A 25,485-nucleotide genomic window follows, 5' to 3' on the forward strand; every position below is an offset into this window, starting at 1 on the left:
AACAAATCATTTTCACATATATTTTGTAGCCCTGTACCAGATACGTTTTTTTGTAAGTGGTCTTTCCTGTGCCGTTTGTGATGGTTTTCATGTTTGCCGTCGGAATACAAATTAATGTCGCTTAATTAAGGGACTCCGGCCTCAGTGTGATTTCAGTGATTTGCCAAGGTGGGGGCCCTTTCCCACCTCACCAGAGTACTTTTGGTACTTCAAGAGAGCACCAGTACAATGGTACTTCAAGGTGCTGGTTTTCCACTGGCGTACAAACTTGTACTGGCGCCAAATGACATCACAGCCCGAGGTGGGGTACTTTGTACTGAATTCTAAAAATGGCTGTAGTATATTATAGGGCAGAGCGATGTGTGATATTAATACCAACATCGCATGTTATGCACATGCAATTCGTACATCGCTAGTCAGCTAGATTAAGGCTTTTCCTTATTTCCAAATCTGTACGGACATTATAGTGCAGGGAGTTTGTTTCGCCAAAACATTTTTACTCTGTCATTAGGAAATAAACATTGTAAAGGAAGCTAAGGCTAGTTATTCCTTTTATAGATTCTCTAATGATTAAAAATCAGTTTGTTTACTTCAGCTACTTTCACATAAGCACTGCATTTGTTCTCTACGACAATCGTAATCAATTTCATCCTTGCGGTTTAAATCAGACGGGTTTATGAGAGACGTATTAACTCTCTTTTGCCTTTATAAAAAGTTTATTTATTTAGAATCATCACATCACTAGGACAGCATGCTGTATATGTGCTGTCCTAGTATATTAAAAAATGTTAAATTTCTTTTAATGCAGTTCTGATCTCTTTCTGTTGTATCTGTTCTTCCGACCAGATCACAATAATTAATTAATTTATTTTTAACTTTGTTTTCTGAGTTTAACTTTTTTGTTCCAAGATGGCAGTTGTATTGTATGTTAGAGACGGGTTGTTTACATAAGCAATTGATAAAGTAAGTATTTCCAGTCCCTCCCCGAAGTACCCTCACTGGTTTGGCACTTTCGGTACTGGAACTTTTGGTACTGGTATTCAACGGAAGTCAATGGAAAAGCGAAAGTACCGTACTTGGCTCGGTGCAAAAGCGCCTTTGGATACACTGATTAAGTTTGTACGGTGCTGATGTTTATTCAGGCAATAAAACTTTCATAAAGAGAATTTTATTTCTGTATTGCACAAGTTTTTCACTTCTGTTTTTCGGAATGAAGTTAATACAAAGTGGTGCTAATTACGCTCTGGGAAACTCCTTACTGTAATGTCTGCTGGGACTGTTTGCACCTTGTAGCTCTTAACGATCATAAAGACACATAAATGTCAGCCGAGGCTGAAGTGATGGGAACTTAATGAGAGAGTCTGTCTGTGGAAAAGTCATCACCTATTTCAGGTTCAGTATCACCCATTTCAGGTTCAGCATCACCCATTTCAGGTTCCTCTTCACTTCCAGTGTTTGCCTCTCCTCTGATAGTTCAGTTTACACCCCAGAATGTCAATCAAATAAGTCACATATGTAAATAAATTTAGCATCTTTGACTTCAGGAGGGAGAAAAACATTCATTAAATGAGTCTTCGCTGTTGTGTAAAACTTCTGTGTGCCTCTGCTCTACGTCCCTAATATTGTGACTGAATTCATTCATTCGGGCTAGGAAAGTGCCCAGGGAAGTTTATATATCTGAAAATCAGTTATTGAAGAAGACTGCATCTGTGGAAATCAACCAAAGTTTGAAAGCTGAGTACCAAAGCTCCGCAGAAGCTGCTTGCAGATGGCCAAGGCCTGACCCAAACCACATCCTCTCTCAAGCCTTCACAGGGGTTAAAAGCTGATGTCTCTATTGATTTTCTCGCTCTGTTTGTTTAGTGGCGATGCTCTGGTTTTTGGTGTCCAGAGGAAAGCGGAAGGAGAACTTAAAACTCCAGCACTTGTGTTGTGTAACCGGTGGGGGGGGGGGTGGGGGGTTACAAAATGTATGTGACTTGTTCTCTTCTTGCTGACTTTATTTATTTCTTTTTATTGCTCATGTGGAGCGGTGCTTGGAATTTCATAATTTTTTTTCAGTGGATGGGGATTTTTCTTCTTTTTAACGTCTACTCTTGGTTTTCTTGTAACGCTCCTGAAGTCGCCTGTCCTGCCGTCTCATGCGCTGTCGTTGTGCGCGCTACGTAGCTGTAGCTTTTGTGTATTTTAACGGATGCAGGTCTGACTGTACGTCTCCCGAACTAGTAGAGAACAGCCGTCTGCTGTGTGTTTGGCCGTGTTGATCCTGGTAATACAATATGACCATTGAAGGAGACTGCCTTCAGTGGAACGTTTGTTCAGGGCATTCCTGGAAATCAGTGTTTATTAATAAAACAATAGCCTGAAAAAGCACTAAAGGAGAATCAAAGCATAGTGGGGGGAGAAGACAATAGTTTTTACTTCTATAGCAGCTTCTGGACCCAGTTCTGAGCGTCCGAGTCCAGGTGGATGTAATAAACGGCGGGTGCTTTCGAGGTTTTGCCTGCGTAGACGGTAGGGAATGCGAGCACTGGAGTGGGCGTCTGTTATCCTGACGTGCTGGAGAGCGGCTCGAAATGGTCTCCAAATGGCACTATTCACCAGGCGTTCCAGGGCCCTTCAGTGGCTCGCTGCAGGGGCCCGGGGACCTTTGAAAATGGGCTTTGCACAGTGTTGCTGGCCCACATTTGACCCTGGCCTCAGTGCCACAGGAGTTTCCTGCTTGACGGTGAGCCCCTGTGGGGGGGGGGGGGGGGTTGTGCTGTCCAGGGTCAGACTTCAGCCGTGTTTTACGACGCCGGTGCAAAACCTGTAAATCTATCATTAATTACTCAAAGTGCTTCGGATCTTGCCTCATTTCCATTCTGTGTCCCATTCATACCGAAAATCCGAACTGGTCTTCTAACATGAGCTCCCATCAGGGCAGTGCATGCGTGTGTACAGAAGCGTGTTACCGTGGTGATTAAGGAAGTGTTCCCTGTAATACCTGCCGAACACGTCCCAGGAACTGGGTGATAAAATCGATGGTTCCTGCAGCATATGCGGGCGGCGGCATGGGTGGCAGTTATGGGGGAGGTGTGCGGCACCGTGGGTTAGGGCCCTGTGCCTGTGATCAGAAGGTCGCCGGTTCAAATCCCGTGGTCAGCAGAGTGATGTCACTGCTGGGCTCTTGATCGTGGCCCATAACCTTCATCATTCCAGGGACTGTATGACCCTGATAAAAAAACAACAAAAAAAAAATAAAGCATCGTTTTGAATAAAACTCTCGCCACAACTCGCTCAGTCCACATGTAATCCAATGAAGAACTTTTCTTAAATTTCCAGATCAACATACAACTACGTGCGGATACAAAAGACAAAAGTCACACTGCCAGGATTGCAATAGTCAGCTGGGTTGAGATTAGGAAACAGGAACTGGTCACTGAAAGACATTCATCTTCTGCTGTATGGAAATATTCTGGATTCCATGGAGCAGAAGCAGGTGATTTGTCAGCACAACACGCCGCATCACCACCCACTTACTCGAGGGATTCCTTTGGTAGATCAGTTTTCATTAGCTCTAGTTTGTTTTAGGGAAATTTTCCAACTTCTTTTTTGCTATATAAATATCGGACTATTTATCCCAAAACAAAAATCACTTTGCGATAGTTGAAATTTTTCCTATATTGTGTGGCCCTGTCACTTAGTCCGTAGAAATGTTCTCAAATGTATCCCATGAACTGTGTGAGTTTTGGAAATTTGCTCTTCAGTTACTGGTGCTAATCTGACCGATTAGTCCTGGATAGTCCCAAAGTCTGAGTCCCCGGAGCTCTGCTGCTTTGACCATGAGCTGGAACCCAGCAGTAAAGGTCTCTGCTCTGAAGCTCCACTGCATCAGGTACCATATTCCAGAAAAGCACCATACATATGTTTGCGTTCCCCTGGTGTAAAAACTGGTACCGGTGCTGAATGACACCGAAGGGCATAATTTTGGGGTGAACATTGGGGGGGGGGGGGACAGGGTTGTGGTTCAGGTCTCCGGTTCAGGTCTCCACAAGTTTAGTGGGGTCCAGGGGGGTTATATTGGCCAGTTTTCATTATGGGGGTGGGGGGTTACAACCTCCCCCATCCTTCTGTAGTTCACACCCATGATGACGTCATCTTAATGCGAGGCAGGGTATTTTGTGCTGATTTCGAAAAATGGCTGTATTGTATATGGCTGGCTGATGTGCAATATTAATACCAACGTCGCATGTTATGCACATGCAGTTCACCCATCGCAAGGACCGAGAGCTGGTTTGCTATCAGGCTTTTTTCATACTGTACGGACATTATAGCGCAGGGGAGGTTTAAGTTTTTCCGACACATTTTTAGTCAGTCATAGGAAACAAAACTTAGCAATCTAAGTTATTCATCATTTATCTAGTACACGCTTTTGGATGAGCTCTGCATGTGCACTCTGAGCCAGTCGCATTCATTCTTACTGTTTAAATCATTCCTAGATGGCTTTGTGAGAAATTTATTTTGAATTTCTTTTTCAAAAATCATTGTTTTCAGGGTTTGTAACTATTCTTCTTCAGGATAGCAGATGTATTTTGCCTTTCCGGGGAAGGTCATTTGCATAAACAGAAGACATTAAATGCATTTGCAGGTCCCAGTACCAGAAAAGTACCGCAGCTGGTTTCATACTCTTGGGTACTGGAACTCGACCAGAAGTCAAAGGGAAAGTACCAAATTTTTTTAACCAAAAGTACAGTACCTGGTGCAGCGGGATGACACCGTAAGAGTGGTTCTGTAAGCAAATATACTCTTCCTGCTCCTCAGCAGGTACTTCCCCTGGCTTGTGCTTCCGGGGAGGGGGGGGAGGGGGGTCTCCTGCACTGGATAAGCGGCTGCCAGAGGAATTGATTTTCTGACAGAAATACAAATTGTCTCCTAGAAGTTTGATGTAGCACTTTTTTTTTTTTTATCTTAGGTAGACTTTTTATTGTCAATAATTTAATCAATAATGTTGATTAAATTTGTCATGTATCGAGTGAAGCCCGCAGACAATTTCTGTTTTTTTTTTTTTCTTTTTCTTCCCCTCTTCTGAATTCTTCCAGGTTTTCATGCCAGGTCTAACCCTAACCCTAAGCCTAACCCTCCCTGACCCTAAGCCTAACCCTAAGCCAGCCTGACCCTAAGCCAGCCTGACCCTAAGCCAGCCTGACCCTAAGCCTAACCCTCCCTAAGCCTAACCCTCCCTAAGCCTAACCCTCCCTGACCCTAAGCCTAAGCCTAACCCTCCCTGACCCTAAGCCTGTCATGCAGAGCCTCAGTAGCTGTAGCTTGCCGCTGTTTTACGGTCAGCTTTTTATTCTTTTTTTTTTTTTTTTTTTTCCTCGATTTATTGGGCTATTTCAGCAATGCCAGTTTGTCCTGGAGTCATCTCCTGATGGGAGTTTGGCAGACACCTGCTGCAGGAGGCTGCGCTCCATGCGTCCAAGATGAAAGTCGCCTTAAATCAGCATTTCTGATTTCAGGTTCAATATTGAAAGTGCAGTATCGGGCCGGTGGAAATGGCCCAGTTAAACCTGTTAATTTACGTGTTAAGATTTCAGCAGCCTGCATTTTCCCCCTCGACAGCTCTGAGGATGCTGATTTTTGGATCTTTTTTGACCATGTTTTTTTTTTCCTGCAAATCGTACGGAACAGAAATCGCACCAAAGCTGCTCTGAGGACCATCTCTCAGCACCCTTTGTTTGTTTGTTTGGGTGTGTAAAGTGATTGTGTATCTTCAGTGACCTCAACAGAGTCGCCCAGTGGTTAAAGACCCGTGTGCTGCGCCCCCCCCCCGTTTATCTGTATGGCTGGTGTCCCAAACAGTAACCCGACTCTAATCATAAATAGGCCCTCTTTTGAATGGTTGAGAGAGTCACCCGCAAAGCCTGGTCGGAGGGATCTTATTGGTCGTCCCGGAGATAATTGATGTCAATAAAACTGAACGGGCAATTAGTGAATTTCTCGGCCTCTACATGTTGCTTAATCTGACTGAATACAGCATTTCAAATATCTGCAGTAAGTTACCCCCCACCCCCCACCCCCCCCCCCCCCCACACACACACACACACACACACACACAAGAAAAAGCGATGGATGTTTTATTGTTACTAAGCTAATTATTCACATACGTTCTCGGTACTTTGTAACACAGGGGTGCAGGGTGAAGCCCTCTAGCCCCCCTGACGTGCCGATCCCGCCGTCGTCGTGGCGATGCCGCCGCTGTGCCGGTCCTGGGCGGCCCTTTCAGGGCCTCAGCGTTCCAGTTTCCGAGTGCTGCTCACTGTCGGTGGAGTCGTATTAAATTCTCTGCTGGGAATGTGGGGCTAAAAATAACACTGGGGGGGGGGCGGCAAAGCATGTACACAGCACGGGGGGGCTGAACTAGTGGGGGGGGGGGGGGGGGGTAGAGCTTTGCTTCTGACTCCCGAATTAACCCGGCGGGCGGGCGGGCGGCCGGCGACTCCAGTACAACCGCCCCGCACCCCCCGCACCCCCTGCTTTAAAAGGCATTCTCCACTCCGCTGACACCGGGCTATCAGCACTCTCATTCATGCATGTGACGTCCTGGAAGCTTTACGTCATCCACACGGGGCGGGGGGTGGGGGGGAGGCTCATGTTATTTCAGAAAAGTCTCCTTAAGCTGTCCTCAGCTTTTTTTTTGTTGTTGTTATTACCTGAAACGCACAGGCCAGCCCCTCTTATAAAGACCCATTGTACTTTTCCCACAATGCCTTGCCTCGCCTCTGAGCTGTCCTGTTGCTTTTCAGTGCTACCTCCCTCAGGCAGCAGTTCACCACAGGACCTCTGGGGCCGTCCTACTTCATGCCCGTGTGTTTGTCGGCTGCTGGAGCCCCTTGAGACTCGCTGTGTGGAGAGCTGGCCACCACACCAGTCACAGCTGACCGTACTGTGTGTGTGAGCATGTGCCCTGCAATGGACTGGCATCCTGCCCCGGGGGGGGTGTCCCCTGCCTTGTGCCCTGTGCTTCCTGGGATGGGCTCTCAATTATGGAAGATGGATGGATAATGTGGTATTAACACTATGGTTATCGTGTTGGTCTGCTGAGGTGCTTCTTCTGGTCAGTCATGCTCAGAGTGTACATCCCTCATCCTCTTCATTTTAATGTAAACAGGCTTTATTAAAAATGAAAAAGCTTCTTGGAAGAAATGATCTTGGCAACCAAGAATTCTGCATCAGACAGCTTTTGGCCCGTTGACTTGTCTCAGCCTCGTCTGGGTTTGGCCGCTTTCTGCGCGAGTGATTTGCCGAAAAATTAAAGAGGATTATTCTGCTGCCGTTCTGCTTTGTTTACCGGCGAGCGGGAGGCTTTCGGCTCGGGTGGAGCTTCCCGGTCGTCACAGCAGTGTTTTATATAACGGCCGAAGCGCAGTGGTGTCTGAAGGTTACGTGGAGGATTTCTGTAGGAGCAGGTCTTCAGGCCCAGGGCTTCAGGCCTTCAGGCCCAGGGCTTCAGGCCTTCAGGCGTGCTCAGCGAACGCTGGCTGGTGAAGCCAGACACAAGGTGATGGAAATATCTTCCATTTCAGGCTGGCTTTTGATTTCCTCACCTGTTTTTTTTTTTTTTTATTATTATTTTTGGTTTGCTTTGGAAAGAGATGTTTTGGTGGGTTGTGATATGTTCTTGTGATGATGCAGGACAATGAGCTGTAATTGTGACCTAGCGGGTCGTTTGGAGGTGGGGGTTGTCCCCCCATCCTGGGTGTTACTGCGTCGGTGCTGGCCATGGGCAGGGGATTTCTTACTTTGTGTTCTTGGAGTCGGCTCGTCTCGCCTGTGCTTCCACTCTTACCGACAATGTGCTGTCAATCTTGCTTTAGCATTAGCTGCTTCTTCTGTGGTAACATCTCTAATATTTTTTCCTGTTCGTGAGAAGCCGCCTCGAAGGCAGATTATGTATATTTTCTACTTCGTTTTACTTTAATGTGACAAGTTACGCCAAAACACATACTTGGTACTCAGGGTGTTCGTGGTGGCTGAAGCGGATTCTGATTCTGCTGTCGGTATTACTCTACCTTTCCGTGGAGCTTTCTAAGTGCTGGCGCCCCCTCAGCCCACACGGCGGCATGACGCACAGCTGTCCGTGCGCGGGGACCCGCTGGCCCCCGGGGGATGTGAAGGAACGTGCCCTTCATGGTTCCTGGTGTTCCTCCAGGAAGCCATGACCTCTGATCACATTGGCTTGGCTGAAATGGTAACGGTCAGCCACGCTGCTCCCAAACGACAGAAAACGGCGAATAGCAGAGCAGCGCGGGCTGAAGTCGGTCAGCTTTAGAGGTCGCGTGCAGGTCACACGCGGTATCCTCCGATTCCACGTAGAGATATCGTGTCGTAAAGCCATCCTCTGTCTTTCTCAAGGAAAGTTTTGCATTAGTAACATACTCAACTTGGACAGAGTAACAGTAATTTATTTATTTTTTTTTAAATATAACGTTTGGCAAAGGAATAATAACATAGTGACAGTGGTACATTGTTTTAAATGCTTAAAGGCACGGAAATGCATTGGAAGTAGCTATATCAAATGGCCGTGATTATTAAACTTTGAATTATACGTTTAAATACAGTTATGATGGTACTGAGTTTCCGATTTTGGCCCTGCAAGGTGGATGGAAAGTGTTTGTCTTACGAGCAGAATCTGGTGGTTTCTGATCATCTCGGACGTATCGGGCCGTATCATGCCGACGGTTTCACTTATTAAACATGTTAGTGTCTTGCTAATTATGGTTGTGGCGATCAGTCAGTGGATTTCTCTGATAGCAGTAGGAAGTACTGATCTGAATTGTATCAGGTAAAGCTGCAGCTCGCGCTTTTGTGGCTTTTGTCTTGCCTTGGTGAAGAATCTCTTCCAGGATATTTGTAGTTTTAACGGTTTTAAGCCAGGCATGTTTTAACAGATCCTGAGAAGCTCTGGCCGTCTCGGAAACAACGTATCGCCATAAAAAGACATTGAAAACAGAGCTTTGTGATGCAGTCATGGTCAAAGGCTGAACGCACAGTGGTGTGTCGATGGCTTGCTGGCGCGACTCTCCGCTCCACTACAATAGCCTCTTTAAATGGCCCGTCAGTGTCTAAGAGACTGATCCGTTTGCGTTTGTTTATGCCGGTTGCTATAGCGAGGTGATGATTTATTATGTTGGCTCTTTTAAGTCCAGAGGGACGTGATGTAACACTTTCTTTATCTCGCTTTTTCGTCCTCTTCCCTGGAGTGAGTTAAGGCCTCTGCTTTGGCAGCATGGAGTCCCTCTCAGGCGCAGGTACGGTTTCACGGTGACGGATCTAGTTTAAGCACCGCTGGACGCTGATAATTACTAGCGACACCGTGAAGGTTGGTTTCCTGTTAGGAAGGTGTCGATGGCCCCGGGCAGCATGCGTCGGTGAAACTTTACCCTCGGCGTGTGTTTCTGCCAGCTCGAAGGCATAAAGCGCATTGAAACATAACTTGGTATTATATTGCTTTTAATTAAAACCATTCAAGTCCCATTACAGACCCCTTAATGGCTTCCAAAGTTGGATACAGCCTGACTAAGTGGCTGGATATTGTATATTTATTTTGTTACTATTATAAGATTGTGGCGCCCTGATGGTGACTGAAACCCTCCCTGATTTGCTGAATGTGAATATTTCAGGTTTTTTTCTTTTTCGTGGTTTCGTCTGTCTGTACGTCATACCAGCCGGGTTCCTGTATGGTGCCTGTATCTCAGGGCAAAGAGCAGCCGCAGGCAGACAGAATCATTGCGACTCGTCAGTCCCATCCTGGTCCTTTCAGCCCCTTCGTGCAGATTTACCTGTGCAGAGCTGAGTGTTTCTGTAGCATCATAGGGATCTGTACCGGGGACACCCCCCCCCCCCCCCCGCGGATATCATAAAGTCCCCACTGGACAGGAAGCTCCTCACGATGGCGATCGAATCCCCATGGGAGCCTGAATGAAGGAGCCCCCCTGTAACATATGGTTCCGTCTGGCATGTTACCTGGGGGGAGGCATGATGCTCAGGTGCAGCTCGAATGCTGGGAGCGCAGTACCGCTAACCGGAGCTCATCACTGGGGTGAATCCTGACATCTTGATCAAACTGCAGTTTTTACCACGGACGTGACTGATCCCTGATGCACTCTGACGGGGTTTCCCATCTGGGTTAGACGGGCCTGGGTGTAGGATGTAGTTGTGATACAATTAGGGTTTTCCGTAATGCCACCAAGCTGTTAATGAGTGGTGGGGATCAGCATTGATTCATGAAAATTAGGCCTGTTTTGATCACCACGATATCTACTTATCGAACGATAAATGACTTCGATAATTTTCCTGCATGTCAAATTGGCAAAGTGTGTTTACATAAGAATGAATGTCACTACCATTTTAGCCAGTCATGCTCCATCTGCTCTCTGTACTGGATGTCTAAGCGGTGTTTAGAGACCAGATCCATATGGATACATGGCCAAAAACACTGTGGTTTTTTTTAAATGGTTTTTAAATTTCTTTTTAGGATTTTTTATTTATTTATTTTTTTTGACATTATAATTACGGTGTCTGAATATTCTTAATTAGTTCATTTTTTGAAAGGTGTTCTTCCTTTATTGTGTTGTTATTATTGTATCAATGGCATAAAATGGTCTTAATGACAGTAATATCATTTATCGCTTATCGCAATTATTTCTGGGACAGTATATAGTCCAACAAAAAGCAGTTATTGTGACAGACCTAATGAAAATGACCGGGACTGCGTGGTGGTTGAGGTTCCAATCCAAACAGGGAGTCGCATGTTCTGGTTGTGCCGCCCTGATCGCTGTCCAGATCCTCCACTTTCCTCCCATTGTCCAGTGGCGTGCGGTGAGGTTATTTGGCATCTGGTTATTTGTGTGCCCTGTGATGCGGCATTCGGTACAGGGTGTCCCCGTGTCCTGGGCCTCCTACGCAGTCTGTTTGCCAGGTTACTGCATAAGCATTTAGGGCAGACGGACGACAATCATTATATCATCCGTTATCTTTATGTTGTCGTTTCTAACCTCGGTGTAGCTTAAAATAGCAAAGCGATGATGGATCTGATGAGGAACTGACTTTTACCACTAACTGGTAGGTGTTTGTTACTAATCCCAACTCCTCTTCTCTCCAGTCTGCCCCAGCAAAGATATTCGGAACAACGTGACCAACCTGAGGACGCTGGAGAACTGCACGGTGATTGAGGGCCACCTGAAGATCCTGCTGATGTTCAAGACCAGGTCGCAGGACTTCCGCGGCTTGAGTTTCCCGCGGCTGGCGGTCATCACCGACTACCTGCTGCTCTTCCGCGTCTACGGCCTGTCGAGCCTGAGCGAGCTTTTCCCCAACCTCACCGTCATCCGTGGCAACAACCTGTTCTTCAACTACGCCCTGGTTCTCTTCGAGATGCTCCAGCTGAGAGACATGGGCCTGCGCAGCCTGACCAACATCACGCGTGGCGCCGTGCGTATCGAGAAGAACCAGGACCTCTGCTACCTGTCCACCCTAGACTGGTCCAAGATCCTGGACTCCGTGGAGGACAACTACATCATCGCCAACAAGAATGAGCGTGAGTGCGGCGATGTCTGCCCAGGTGCGGCCAAGGGCAAGACCACGTGTACGCAGACCACCCTCAACGGGCACTTCGGGGAGCGATGCTGGACCCAGGAAGACTGCCAGAAGAGTGAGTATTGCCCCTATCTACAGGTCACCGAGGGTGGGTCTGCGAGCCGTTACCCCCGAAAGAACAGTCTGAGTGGTTCTGGGGAGCAAGAACCATGTAACCCGGGGGATGGGGGGGGGGGGCACTGCGTTTGGAGCACGTTATCCTGTTTCTCCTGGTAAAGCTATAATGCAGAGATCGCGTTTATAGTAAATATGAGAAACACTCGATGTAGGTTGGTTAAGTGGGTAGTTCTACATGGGCTACTCAGTCTCACTAGTCCTTTTGTTGGATCTTTACTAGTTGCGCTGAGGTCAGTCGGATATTATAAGAGCTATGCATATTTTTAAAATCGTTACCTAGCAGATAGCTATTTTGTTCCTAAACAGTCTGCATGAAAACGCCGCGGAGGGTGACAGGAATGTTTAGAGCAGAGTTGTGCGCTGGACTGGCTGTTCCCACTGCCTGGCATGCGGCAGCCCTGCCATCCAGGTGGCCCGGAACACACGGTGCCCACAGCTGTCAGGGAACGAGGCTGGTGTTCGGCCTCTAGGGGGCGAGCCTCATGTACACACCCCATCGCCAGAGTGCCTCGCTCACGGTCAGGAGGCGACACCGGTGTAGGTGAAGGGGGCCCCCTGTGGACGGCATCTGCGCTGCAATCTGATGGAAACCCAGGCAGGAAAAGCTGGGATGCTTTGGGCAACCTGAGCCTTTGAAACCCGCAGCCGAGTGTCCGGTTTGCAGAGTAAGGAGGAAAGGCCGACTCTCCAGGATCTGAGCGTAGGCATTATGGAGTGTTAACTAACCCGCCGGCCTAAGGGTGATCTGAGGCGGGTAGCTGGTTGCGCTTCAGCAGCCGGCTTTGATTAAATCCCGGCCGATCTGCTTTGGCGACATCTTCCATGCCTTTGGGGACTTCCTCCCATAACAGTCATTATGAGTCGTTAGGGGGGGGAGGACTCTAGCCTTTTTGCCTGCCATCGGAAGGTTGTTGGTTCGAGCCCCAGCCTTGGCAGAATAGTCACTTGTCTGTTGGGCCCCTGAGCAAGGCCCTTAAGGAGCTATATAAACAGCTGCCCCTGCACTTGGACCTAAAGCGTCACTCTCACCTGTGTGTGTATATATGAGCACGTGTGTGTGTGGGTTTGCATCAGTGTCTGTGTACATTAATACCACATTTCATTGCAGTTCAGATTGATTTAAAAGTGCAGGCTTGTGTTGTGACCGGAAGGTTACTGGTTCACATCTCAGGTGGATCATCTGAGGGATGCTATAATGATCTGCTATCCAAACTGCCTTGTGAAAAACGAAACCCTCTTTAATGGGGCATTGTGTGGCTCGGCAGAGTAGAACACTGTGCCTGTGATCTGAGGGTCATTGGTTCGAATCCCTGGATTGGCAGAGTGATGTCACTGCCTGGCCCCTAAATGAGATCTTTCACCCCTAGCTGCTGCCAAAGCTGTCTGATCCTACGTGACCCTGCGTTCTCAGTTGTACTGTATATCGTTTTGGATAATGGTGCCTGCTAAGTTGTTAATTATAATTCATACGCGTTAAGAGGAAACACATTTCGAGCCGCGTGATGGATGCCGGGTCTCCGAAGGTGGGGGCCGTGCTCTGTGTCGCCACGACAGAGACTCAGCAAAGAGAAAATGTCACTGATGGAGATGCACCGATTGCAATTTTCTTGGCCAATTCTGATTTCCGTTTTCGTGTGACTGGCCAATACCGATTTTTGCCGATTCCAGTTTTCTTTCCAAGAACTATAATTGACAGCATATACAAAAATCGTTTTTTTTTTTCCCAATGCAGATTTTTATCTTCGTAATAAAAGGAATTGTTAAACTTTACAGTTTCGCCCCGACTGCACTAAGTCACTGGATCTCCTCTCACTTAAGTCTCAAAATAAAGTGCTCTGTCACTGGAAAGAGGTGCAAATAAAAATTAACTGAAAATGAGCTGCTGTACACCCAGATTTATCTGAGATGTTTTAATTTACCAAACAAGAGCAGGTGCAACAGATTTAAATAACAAAACAAATGTCAGTTACTTGCATCATTTTCCAGTATGATTAAATTCACCAGACGACACCACATTGACCTTTTCCCCCCCCCCCCCCCCCTTCTTAAAATAAAGTCCATAGGTTACACACCTCCAAATAACTCTGAAGTTTACTATACTCTTTCAAATAATAGGTACAGGGTAATATTATTAATGCCAGCATCGCATGTTTTTCATACCTTCATACTGTACGGACATTATGTTGCAGGGGGTTAAAGTTTCGCGAAACCATTTTTACTGTCATAGGATCTATCTACTTTACGTGTAATAATCAGTTTAAAGTTTACCTCGGATGTTTTACCATGTTTTCGTGCCGTTTCCTCCTCGTTCTCCAGTCTGGCCTGAGCACACTGAAAACCGGACCATTCTGGTCCCTGGCCGATTGATCGGTGCATCTCTTGTCACGGCCTCACTGCCCAGGGAGAAGGTTCCAGTGGCTGGTAGCTCGCAGTGCCCTTCGCGAGGACCGCCTGGGGGTTTGAGAAGCACTGCCTTACAGAGTTCCAGTCAGTGACCTTCTCCTTTCTTACAATCCAGAAATATCATGCAATACGGCAATTTGCTGTGTCTGACGGAGTATCAGACTGAGCCTGTTAGCAGTGATCTGTGTCTGTCTGGGTGTCTGTCTGTCTGGGTGTCTGTCTGACTGTCTGTGTGTGTGTCTCTCTGTCTGGGTGTCTGGCTGTCTGTCTGTGTGGGTGTCTCTCTGTCTGGGTGTCTGTCTGACTGTCTGTGTGGGTGTCTGGCTGTCTGGCTGTCTGTGTGTGTGTCTGGCTGTCTGTGTGGGTGTCTGGCTGTCTGTCTGTCTGTGTGGGTGTCTCTCTGTCTGGCTGTCTGTCTGTCTGTCTGTGTGGGTGTCTGGCTGTCTGTCTGTCTGGGTGTCTGTCTGTCTGTGTGGGTGTCTCTCTGTCTGGGTGTCTGTCTGTCTGTGTGGGTGTCTCTCTGTCTGGGTGTCTGTCTGACTGTGTGTGGGTGTCTGTGTCTGTCTGTCTCTGTCTGGCTGTCTGTTTGTGTGGGTGTCTCTCTGTCTGGGTGTCTGTCTGTCTGTGTGGGTGTCTGGGTCTGTCTGTCTCTGTCTGTCTGGGTGTCTGTGTGTGTGGGTGTCTGTCTGTCTATGATGGAGGGGCAGCAGATCCCTTCTCGACAGCCCAACGTTCAAGCCCAGGTTACCTACGATGCTCGTGGATCTCGTGATGCATCACATTTTTATACTTTTTGTCATAATACATGTTTTCTCCGACGCTCGCGCTAAGAAACCGTAGGAAGCATCTTTGATCATAAATGGGTCCGAACTGCTGCCTTTGTCTCAGGATCCGATGGACGGTGACAAGTGGGGTTATTTTAGATCCAGTTTCCATGTAATTTTATTGGTCTTGGTGCATCAGCTGACGACGAAGACGGCAGTGGGGTTCGATTTGAGGAACCTGCCAGAAGGAGCCGGGTGCTCGCTAACCCCTGTGCCCGCCGCTCTGTGGTGCCCATGTTTTTCTGCAGGGCATTTTGAGGTCTGATACAGTGTCGGACAGAACTAACTTTAGCATCACTTTTTCTGTACTTTTCAAAATAGTTCTGGCCGTCTTCCATTCTGGACAAAGCAGACTTAATTAATTCTTGCTGCGGGTTGCAGCCCTTGTCTGGAATTTTGGGCTTCTCGCCGTATTCAGAACTTCACCCCCCATCCCCCCCATCCTAAGCAGTGTGGGTGCACTTGCCCCGCCCCCCTCCCTCCAGGCTCCCGCCCTGTTAGAGACACAGACTTGCATTTCCTGCGAGCTCCTGCAGGCTGACTGTTTCCTCCTTCTAATACCTCCCCCCCCCCCCTTCATGGAGTTGGGGGGGGGGGGGGATGAGGCGGCAGACGGCCGCTGCTTGGAAACTGTTTCTGGGCACGTAATAGATGCCAGATGGCCGCCGACAAGTGGCTGATCCCGGCCGTGTGTCCGGCGCTGTCCCGCGGCCTTCTGGGGGATTTCTCGGACTCTTGGTCACGGCTTGACCTCGACCCGCTCGTTCCAATTCCCACCAACCGCCCCCACCAACCCCCACCAAAGGTCATAGTGACCATAGACGTACTGATGTGATGTTTCTGTATCCAGGGAGAATTTTTGTCACGACCTGAAACCCTCCCTTTTGCGAACCTCTGGCCTTAATGTTGAAACGATGCCATAAAGAATGTTCCGGAGCCACGGGCGGCCGTCCGCTCCTCTTGCTTTGCTTTAGGGCCAGCGATCGGCTCGCCGGTGTGGCTCGTAGCAGCCTGCAAACGGGAATGATTATGTGTATTATCACTCGCGTTTTGCTACATTAAACATCTTCGCGATGGTGCCCATTGTGCCTGTATCTGGAAAGGTAAACTTTCTGTTCTGTCTACTTGCTGCGGCCCCCCCGTCCATTAAAAACAGAGGTAACCAGATGAAAGACTTGGAACACAAACAGCCGATCTCCCGTCTCGATAAGTGGTATCTGTTCCTCTGGCACACGGTGTGTGTCTGTGTGCTGCTTATTGCCGCACTGCGATGTGTTTCGCAACCTTGTTTTTCTGGGTCAGAGTTCAGCAGCACGGCTCTCTGGTTTGAACCGCCATGGGCATTGACTCCGCCCCCCCCGGCGACATGGCCGCCGTTGCTGCTGGCTTACGGGGGCTGTTGGTAGTGTCTCGTTTGAAGTGTTTTTTTTTTCTATAATGGAAAATTTGAGGTGGGTATCAGCTGGTGGGGGGGGGGGGGGGTCACAGAGTGTCATGGGGTGTAAATGGATCCTGTGGAAGGGCCCCCAGGTGATCCCTCAGGTTCCCACCCCAAACGCCCCCCGCCACCCCCCCCCCCCCCCCAGCATCTCACTGCCGTTTCAGTGCACAGAGCCCCCTCCCTCGCTCGTCCCTCCTCTTCCTCCATTCTGTTTTTCCATATTACCAGTCAGTCACATTAATGTTTGCCCCGATATGGAAGGGGATGCAGCGACCTTCAGGAACCCCCCCCCCACTGCAGGCATGTTAGCGCCCATGCTAAGCGCGCGGGGCTGCTCCGTCTGGCTGTTCCCACTCTGCTCCGGCTGGCTGTTCCCACTCTGCTCCGGCTGGCTGTTCCCACTCTGCTCCGGCTGGCTGTTCCCACTCTGCTCCGGCTGGCTGTTCCCACTCTGCTCCGGCTGACTCCCCCCCTGCTTGGAAGTGGGCCCTTCCTGGCCAGAACGGGGGAAAATTGGAAGAATGGCTCTTTCTTTCTCTTTCGTGCTGAAAGTATATAAAGCATGTGTTGCCTTTCCTACCTGTGGGAGCCTCGGCCCCTCCCGGCAGCCCCCCCCCCCGGCCCCCACCACCAGGCCTCAGCAGGTGTAAACTGCCGCCGAGTCCCACCAACCCGCAACCCCCCCCCCCCGCCATCTGTTGTGTGAACCCACACTCCCCTTGTGGCCATTGAAAATCCCAGAAATGTCTTCACCCCCCCCCCAGCCCGCCTCGTCCTCACAGGGCCATGGTGGAGTGTGTGCTGGGTTGCCAGAGCCTCTGGGGGGGTCCTGCTCATGCCCACCCTCTCCTGGTGGAGTCTCTGCCTCACCCTTGGCTGCATTCAGCACTCCTGCTACGAATCTTTAAAATGTTACAAAATGCTTCTTTTTAGCATGTGGACGACAAAAAACTCTCTGCTTTAAATCAATCGCCGTCGTTTTATAATAATCTAAATGTCAGAAAGAACTGGTTGCTGCATTAGCCGCTGGTCGCTAAGCTAGCCCTCTCCCTGCACGGAGTGACTTCGCGCTTTAATCTTGGTCCTGGTCTTTGTTGCAACGGTGCCTAAATAGCCTTATTTATTACAAAATACTGACCAAGATCATAAGTCCTGGCGTTTAATGCTGGTACAGATTAAAGCGATTGTTTAATTAGATGCTCAGTTACTGTTGCTTGGTGGCTTGTTTAATTATGTTAATTAGTTGATTCAGAAGAGCTTTAATTAGAAGCTGCAGGACTGAGTCCCCTTGCAGAGCTTGTCATCTGGCCCTGATCTGTTCACAAGATGCCCCCACGGTGCAGGGTGGCGGCGTCGAGGAGTGGCAGGGTAGCAGGGTGGAGGCGGGGTGGAGGCGTGGAGGCGGGGTTGCAGGGTAGCGGGGTGGCCACACTGATGAAGAACCCCCAAACACACACAAACACACACACACACACACACGGGCATACACGAAGAGTGTAACCTTTGATGCACATTCCCCCCTCTTGAGGGCGCTCTTCCAGTCTCTTGGGGTTCCCGGTAGCATGGGGGACGCTGATTGGCTTGTTGGGTGTTGTTATTTCATGCCGTGTGGAGATGAGGCGCGTGACTGGGCGACCGCGTTCTGCTGTCACAGGAGCCCCCTTTCATAGCTAGAGAAGCCCCCGAGGTGGGTGGGTGCTGCGGTCTGGGGGAGCCTCTGTCTTCCACACGCTGGATGACGGCTCCTTCATGTGTTTCTTTGGGCTGCTGCCTCAGTATAGTGTGAGAAATGAGAGCGTTCTAGAAGGTCGGTGCCTCAGGACCTGCGTGCGGCTCCTTCCGCCATCTGCCAGGGCTTCTCGAGTCTCTGGGCAGTTGACACTCGTCCTTTAACCTGCCCCCATTGGTTCTCCCCCATTTTACTGTTTTTGGGGGGAAAAATAAAGTTTGCATAGTTTATTTAGGAATTATTTGACATTTGCTGGCAGCCAAGTGCATATCTGAAGTCAGCAATATCTAAGAACGCCTACCAACTTGACGACTGGAAGTACTTTAAGGAGTCAAAAACAGCGACTCCTCACCTACAGAAACCTCGCGTCATGAGAAGGTGGCCAGTTTTGTCCTCATTATGCCACCTTCTGTCACCTTGGTTCGTAACTCCACTTGGCATCGCTCTGCTGCCCTTCCCTGGCGCGTTTTGCCCATGTTGACTACCTGTCTTGGGCTGACGGAGGGCTCTGTGGCCGACAGGGGGCGCAGTGTTGTGGTCTTTCCTTGAAAGAACGCGGATCCCAAACAGAAATAACTCTCTGGGAGATGTCTGGCAAACTGGGCGTGAAAGTACTGATTTGGAGTGTCCTGCCAAGTCTTGACCTTGGGGCTTCCTGAAACTCCATGTGTGTGTTTATTCAAAGGCTATACGGTCTGATTAACGAACTTCCTCTTCCTCTGGCGGCAGCCGTTGGCTTGCGGAGACTCCGCTCCTCATTGTTGTGGTTACGACATCCCCTCTGTGTCACCAGCTCTGCTGCAGTGGACACGCTCTTGTGGAGACATTTTTCTTAGACGCAGATGGAAGAACCTTCTGAAACATTTGACTCTTTCATTCGATAAAGATTATAATTATATTGAACAACTATCATTGTAATTATCCAATTTTTCTCTCAACCAAGTTGTCTTTGGGCTACTTTTGCCTTTAATAAACCCTTATTAAATTGTAGGAATGGTGTCTCCCATTGTGCTGTCTTTGAGATAATAGTTTTAAATAATAAAATTAGATGTCATATCTTGAGTGTATTGTTTGGCTTAAATTTGCAACCGTGGGACAAAATGAAATTGAATAAAATATCTAAAGACTTGACTCTTGTTTGTCCTGTTTGTGTGTTTATTTTATTTTTTTATCGTGTTTGATCTTGGGGGCGGTAAGCACAGGAAAGCCTCAAACCCGCATCATCATGGTCTCTGTGTCCAAGCCGCTTCAGCCCGACCTCCTGTCCTGTAACGCCGTCTGCCGCTTGGCAGTTCGTGTTTACGGCCTTTTCCCCAAGGCCTCGTCTTTCAGGCCTGACTGACCTCGAGCTCTAAATGCATCCATAGCCAGCCGTATCTCCAGGAGTCCTTCGGATGGGGGGGGGGGGGGAGCGTGAAAACCAGCATAACCGTGCTGAAGTTAGCCGATGTTTTTATGGTGACCCTTTAACCCTCGTGAGTGCAGAAGGTAACGAGGGGGCTGGACTTGTGTAACTGGACATGGACCGGTTTCCTTCACAAGCTTCACCCATCCGTTCCCAATGATCAGAGCCTTGGGGGGCGGGGGGGGGGGGGGTGTTTGTTGTGCAGGCAGACAGAGGTGCATATGAGCTACAGGGAGGCGTCTTGTGGACTGGTCTTGTTTTTCTGTGCTGCTAGGTAACGGGGAGCAACTGTGCTTGTAGGAGTGTGTGTACATAGGTCATTCCCAGCTGAAGAGCAGGTCACCCCAGGGAGTCTGTCAGACTGAAGTCCCGCGTCTCCGTGCTAAAGGAAGCTCTGGCGCCAAATCAGTCTTGGCGGAGGTGAGCCCTCATCCAGAAGGTACTCTGAGCGCACTTCCCCATTATTTCCTCCAATTATGAACCCGCTTCCTACTTGAAAGTTATGAATGGACCCTCTGGGACAGGCGTTGGATTCCACTGCAAAGTCACGTGACCAAGAGCGAGAGCACATGGCAGTGCTGGCAGACTGCGTGAAGGTGGCTTACCCACAATCCTTTGTGTTAAAACGTTTGTTGGTTAAGTGGTCAGCGCGAGGTGAAGATCAGTCTGTTGAGTGGGAGTATAGGGGAAGAGCAAGACTGTGGACTAGAAGAACCAGAGGCTTGTGTTGGATTCATGGGCAGCTGCAACTTTTAGTTTCCCTAGAACCCTATTCTCCCTTCATATCTAAAGGCTAACTTGTCCCTTCTCTAGGCCGAGTGCCACATACTTTCTTTGACTTTGGTCCTGTGGTTCTCTTAAATCCCAAATTTTCTATTTAAGAAACAGCTTGTCATTTGTTGTGGTACTCCGCCTGCTTCCCTGTTAGCAAGCACGCCAGGCATTTTTTCTTGGTACGCCGTACTTTTAACACAAATCGCTCCTTCTGCTTGCCTGTTTGAAGTCGTTTGTGTCTGTCAGTTCGCCTGATGAATTCTGGGAAGGTGAATAAGGGACCAAGGCGGAGCCAGAAGTGGTCCAAACGCCATAATCTCTACCAGGATTTCTAGCAGAATTCTGTGTGCTCCAGTGTTTTACCTCCGCACAGTGCTGGCCTTCTGTGAAAAGGCTTCTAGCTTACAGCTGTTTTCTGAAAGATGTTTCCATAAAATAGCCATTAGAATAAGGCACCTTTAACTGACTCGGCAACATTTCTGTGATCTAAACAACATCCAGGTGTATGAAGGCATCTGCACAGTTCAACTGATAAGACATCCGAGCAGTAACATTGTCAGCTGCATTTTGACACGCATCAGAAATGTGCAACAGTGTTGTCAGCAAAAAATGTTGCGCATGCACCGTACGGATATGGACTTAAAAGTGCATGATGGCAAAGATCTCCAGAATATGCCAATGGGATCCCTGAAGAGCCAGACTGATGACGGGACACTCCGGAGAAGTTCACTTTATACGGTCATTAGAGTCAACCTCAACTTGACAGTACCCAGTAATATTAATAAAGATTTCGATTTGAGTGCAGACATCTTTGTCCATGCTGATCTGAGACCTGGCTTCCTCCATCCTCTTGGGATGTGTGTAGGGTAAACTCTTCCATATATAGAAATCGATGCTATGGAAGATAACGCTATATGACTTGAGCCATGTGGCTGATTGCAGCTGCTGACGTCCATTAATGGGTTGGCCTGTGCTGCACACATGTGGGCTTCCTCATGTCCGCTGGCACGTGGAGAGATGTCGCAGGTAATGACTCAGGCATATACTGCTGTGGGCTATCTCTGAAGTGCTCTGAATGCAGCGTTCACCATGCTGAAGGTCTAGGCTGTTTTCCCTACTTTTGTCCATTTCCTGTTTCTGTGAAGCATTGTTTGCGGCAGCTGAGAGGCCTGCTACGTGGGGAAAGTGTGGAATGCGATGTTTATATCATCGTTAGGTGGTGTGATCGGGGGCTTCGGAGGTGAGAATCCACTGGGAGATTCTCCAGGTAATTACACAAGAATGCTTCGGAAGGACTGTCTGAACTTGCCAGCTCACGCCCTTGAAGAGCTTGAAGTCTTGACAGCGGAGCGGCAGCTGCTTTCCTGCCGAGCTCTGTCGTTTGGCGTAACTTGGGTGGCTCAAGGCTAGCCCCCCATTTCCCCCTCTTTCTCAAGACAAAATCGTTCCAACATTCTGTAGGAGTAGACAAGTGCATAATAGCCAGGTTGAACGACTATGAGGAAGTTGCTGTAAATCTGGCCAAAGGCTGACGTGACGTCGGTCATTCAGATGAAGTCGCTTGTAAAGTCAGGATTGCGGGCCATGTAGGAAACGAGAGATGAGGTGGTTTTTGAAATGGATTCTTGTGCAAAATTGAATGTGTGAAGCATTAGGGGTTTGTAGTGTGACATTAATGCCTAATGTCTTGTTTGGCTATGTTGTAGGGAGCTGGATGGTAAATATTGGGGGGAAAAAATCGATTCAGTTACATATTGCGATTCTTTTGTGCGGCGATTCATGTATGATTAAGCACCTAGATATCGTGATAATATCGTATTGACAGGTCACTGCTGATTCCCATCCCTACTGAATGGTGCAGTAACTCATGGTCAGCTTCTGTGGTCTTGGTGTTTTAAGGATCTTTAGATGTTTGTAAGGCTGTTTGGGCCCAGCTGCTGCCCTAGCTGTGTTTGGCTCTGGTTTCTGACTCCAGAAACCCAACTTCTCATGGAGGATGTTGAATCGAGGCAAAAACCAGAAAAGCCTGAATGCAATCAAGGGGTTGAGTCTATGCATTTTAGGAGGTTAAGAACTGGGTCACAATCTCGGCGGGAAGCCAACCAGCAGATCAACACATCTCTGCTTCCCCATCTGTCACCAGAAAGGGTGCTAAGATCCGTGAGACGGATAGCTTCAGCGGGGTTGCGCTTTCCCCCGTCGCCATCTCCCCCGTCGCGATCTCCCCCGTCGCGCTCGCCATTGAAGCTGATGTTGTAAACTTAGCACATGATATACATAATTCTCCAATGTCATAAAACACAACAAAATGTGCAGTGAAAAATTCATGTGGGTGAGATGTTGGTTAGCATATTTGCGTAATGTCCACATGGTAAGAAATCACAGGGGGTCCGAAAATCGTGGGGGTTTGCCCCCCCCCCTCCGATGCCAGTGTAGCTCATTTTACCTCCCTGTGCCCCCCCTTTCTGAGCAGGATAAAGTTGGGAAAGTTCAGTTGGGGGGTTCGTGCTGTTTTTCACCTTTTCAGCTTATTGGGGGATGTGACCCCCCCCCGATCTTAATTATCATTGTGTATTATTATTATTATTAATTGTAATTATTTTCCTCAGGAGGACACTGTTTATCATCCATCCTGTACCAGAGTAAATACAGTAAAGCTGGAAATAACCCAGCAGTTTAACACAAGCACCTTTCAGCCATGAAGCGGGCAGTGATCCATTAACTGGCCGCTTATCATTTAGCACCTCCACTGTTATAAAATGTTAATGAGTTGTTTGCTTCAGATTTTTATTGTGTATATATTCCCTGTAACAGATAGTCTGATGGAATAATGGCAGCGATAAAACCTTATGAGGGAAGGAGGAGCCGCTGCAAACATCAGTGTAAATCTCTTCTTTGTTGACCTGTTTTGTTTGTAAAAAAGTATGCTTTCCAGTGAGAAGGATTTTCTTCCCTTTCCTAAGTTCTGCCTCCTGCCCCTTCCATCCCTCCCCCTGAGGTATGCAGACACGCTGGAATTTCTGGGCTTCCAAATGATGGACCAGACTTGCCAGCCGTGACTCGCGTTACTTGGGAAAGATGTTGTGTGTGTGTGTGTGTGTGTGGGGGGGGGGGGGCAGTGAATTTCATGCATGTCTCTTTAATGGGATATTAAATTTTTTTTTTTTTTAGAATTAGAATTTGGTGATCAGTGGTCACTGTTGACACACCACAGCACACAGTGCACAACAACAAAATGTGTCCTCTGCATTTAACCCATATGTGACGTCGTGACAACAGGGGGCAGCTAATTCAGCGCCCGGGGAGCAGTGTGGGGGGGCGGCACCTTGCTCAGGGTACCTCATTGGTGATGTGCTGGTCGGGGATTCGAACCTGCAATCTTTCAATTACAAGTGTGCTTCCCTAACCATTAAGCCACCACTGCCCACCCATATTTCATGTTATATACTGTATATACACTGTACACAGACGAGGCCAAAGTGATGTATGTATTAGACTTTTCAGGCACATTTGATTTTCAATATTCTATGCTTCGAATATGTGAGTTACTTGCTGTTTAACGTCTTATCAGAATTGCTTAATTTTTTCATGTGCTCAATTTTTAGTTGTTTTTTTTTTAAGTTAGGAAGTATACAAGTATTTGTGTTCCATATCAACAAAGCCATTGTAGTAGTTGTATATTAGCAAGCAGTCATTTATGTAGTAATATTTAATGTAGTTTTGTTACCAGCCTGGTATATCGACACTCTCACAAACAGCGGGCTGCACGCGGCATGGCCTTCCGGACAGAGGGGCCCATGGCTGATCTTACTGTCTGCTTTCAGCCTGACCAGCATCAGGAAGTGTTGTCAAAACATGTTTTACAGCCCGCCTTTGAAATTATCGTCTTGAATCTGATCCCCCCCCCCCCCCCCCAAATTGCTGGGGCTGGTCCTTTACTGTTGGCTGAGTAAATGTTGCCGCTGTCCCGGCTCCAGAGTTGGGAATGTTGATGGCCTGCCCTCGTGCTTCCGCCTCCCCAGTGGCATATGAAGGCCTCCTGTCTGATCTTAGCACTAAATAATTCCAGCCAGTGACGTTCTTAGCCTTTGCCAACAAGCTGAACAGAGGATCCTCCTAAATCTGACGGGGGCCGGGGGCCGGGGGCCTGCCTTAGCAGCATTTCTTTTGTCTGTCTGTCTGTCCCTGTCTGTCTGTCTGTCTGTCTGTCTGTCTGTCTGTCTCTTCCTTCCTTCCTTCCCTCCCGCTGTCCCAGTGGTTCAGAAGTGGCAGCTTACCCACTAGCTGAGCTATTCAAAGGCATCGTGATGTCTCCCCCCCCCTCCCCCCACACTTAATATTTTGAATACTTGGATCTCACTTGCTGTATCTAAATAAGGTTCTGCTGGTTTGTGTTTTTTTTTTTTTTTTTTTTTCTTGCCAATGCTGTTGCTGTTGACATATAAAGGCCTCTGCTCATGCCTTTGTGATGCAGACACACGCGCGCACACACACACACACCACACACACACACACACACACACCACACACGCACACACACACACACACCACACACACACACACCACACACACACACACCACACACACACACACACACACACACACACCACACACGCACACACACACACACACCACACACACGCACACACACACACACAGACACACCACACACCCCACACACCACACACACACACACCACACACACCACACACAGACACACACAGACACACACACACACCACACACACCACACGCGCACACGCACGCACACACACACACACACGCACACGCACGCACACACACACATACACGCACGCACACGCACACACACGCACGCACACACACACACGCACACACCAAAAGGCTTTTCTTACTTTTTGTACCTCCCTGGAGAGGCCTGCCGCTTGTGGAATCGTCGTCTCCCTGCCTTGTGCGTGCGTTGTGTACACCCCAGCTCTGCTGTTTATCACAGTCTCCATGCAGCCTGTCACGTGAGCCCTGCGTGACTGACATGAATAGGCAGCGTGAGAGCTGACGGGCTTGAGGCCCGGCTGCCACCGGTGTGCGTCCCAGCCCCCACGACATCCGGCAAAGCTCTATGTCAGTTAGAAACTCACGGGCCGTTAGCTGGCTGCTCTGTACTCAGAGTGACG

General features: G+C 48.5%; 1 protein-coding gene across 1 annotated transcript in view; it reads left to right on the forward strand.

The window, feature by feature from the left end:
• The window catches only part of LOC111860235 (insulin receptor-like), a 70,593-nt gene that overhangs the window by 8,068 nt on the left and 37,040 nt on the right, over positions 1-25,485 (forward strand). The window contains exon 2 of the mRNA XM_023843720.2: positions 11,147-11,695. Within this exon, the coding sequence (XP_023699488.2) occupies positions 11,147-11,695 (549 nt within the window). The remainder of the gene's footprint in view (positions 1-11,146; positions 11,696-25,485) is intronic.

This window comes from Paramormyrops kingsleyae, chromosome 15 (genome assembly GCF_048594095.1).
Source record: "Paramormyrops kingsleyae isolate MSU_618 chromosome 15, PKINGS_0.4, whole genome shotgun sequence".
NCBI classification, from domain to species: Eukaryota; Metazoa; Chordata; class Actinopteri; order Osteoglossiformes; family Mormyridae; genus Paramormyrops; species Paramormyrops kingsleyae.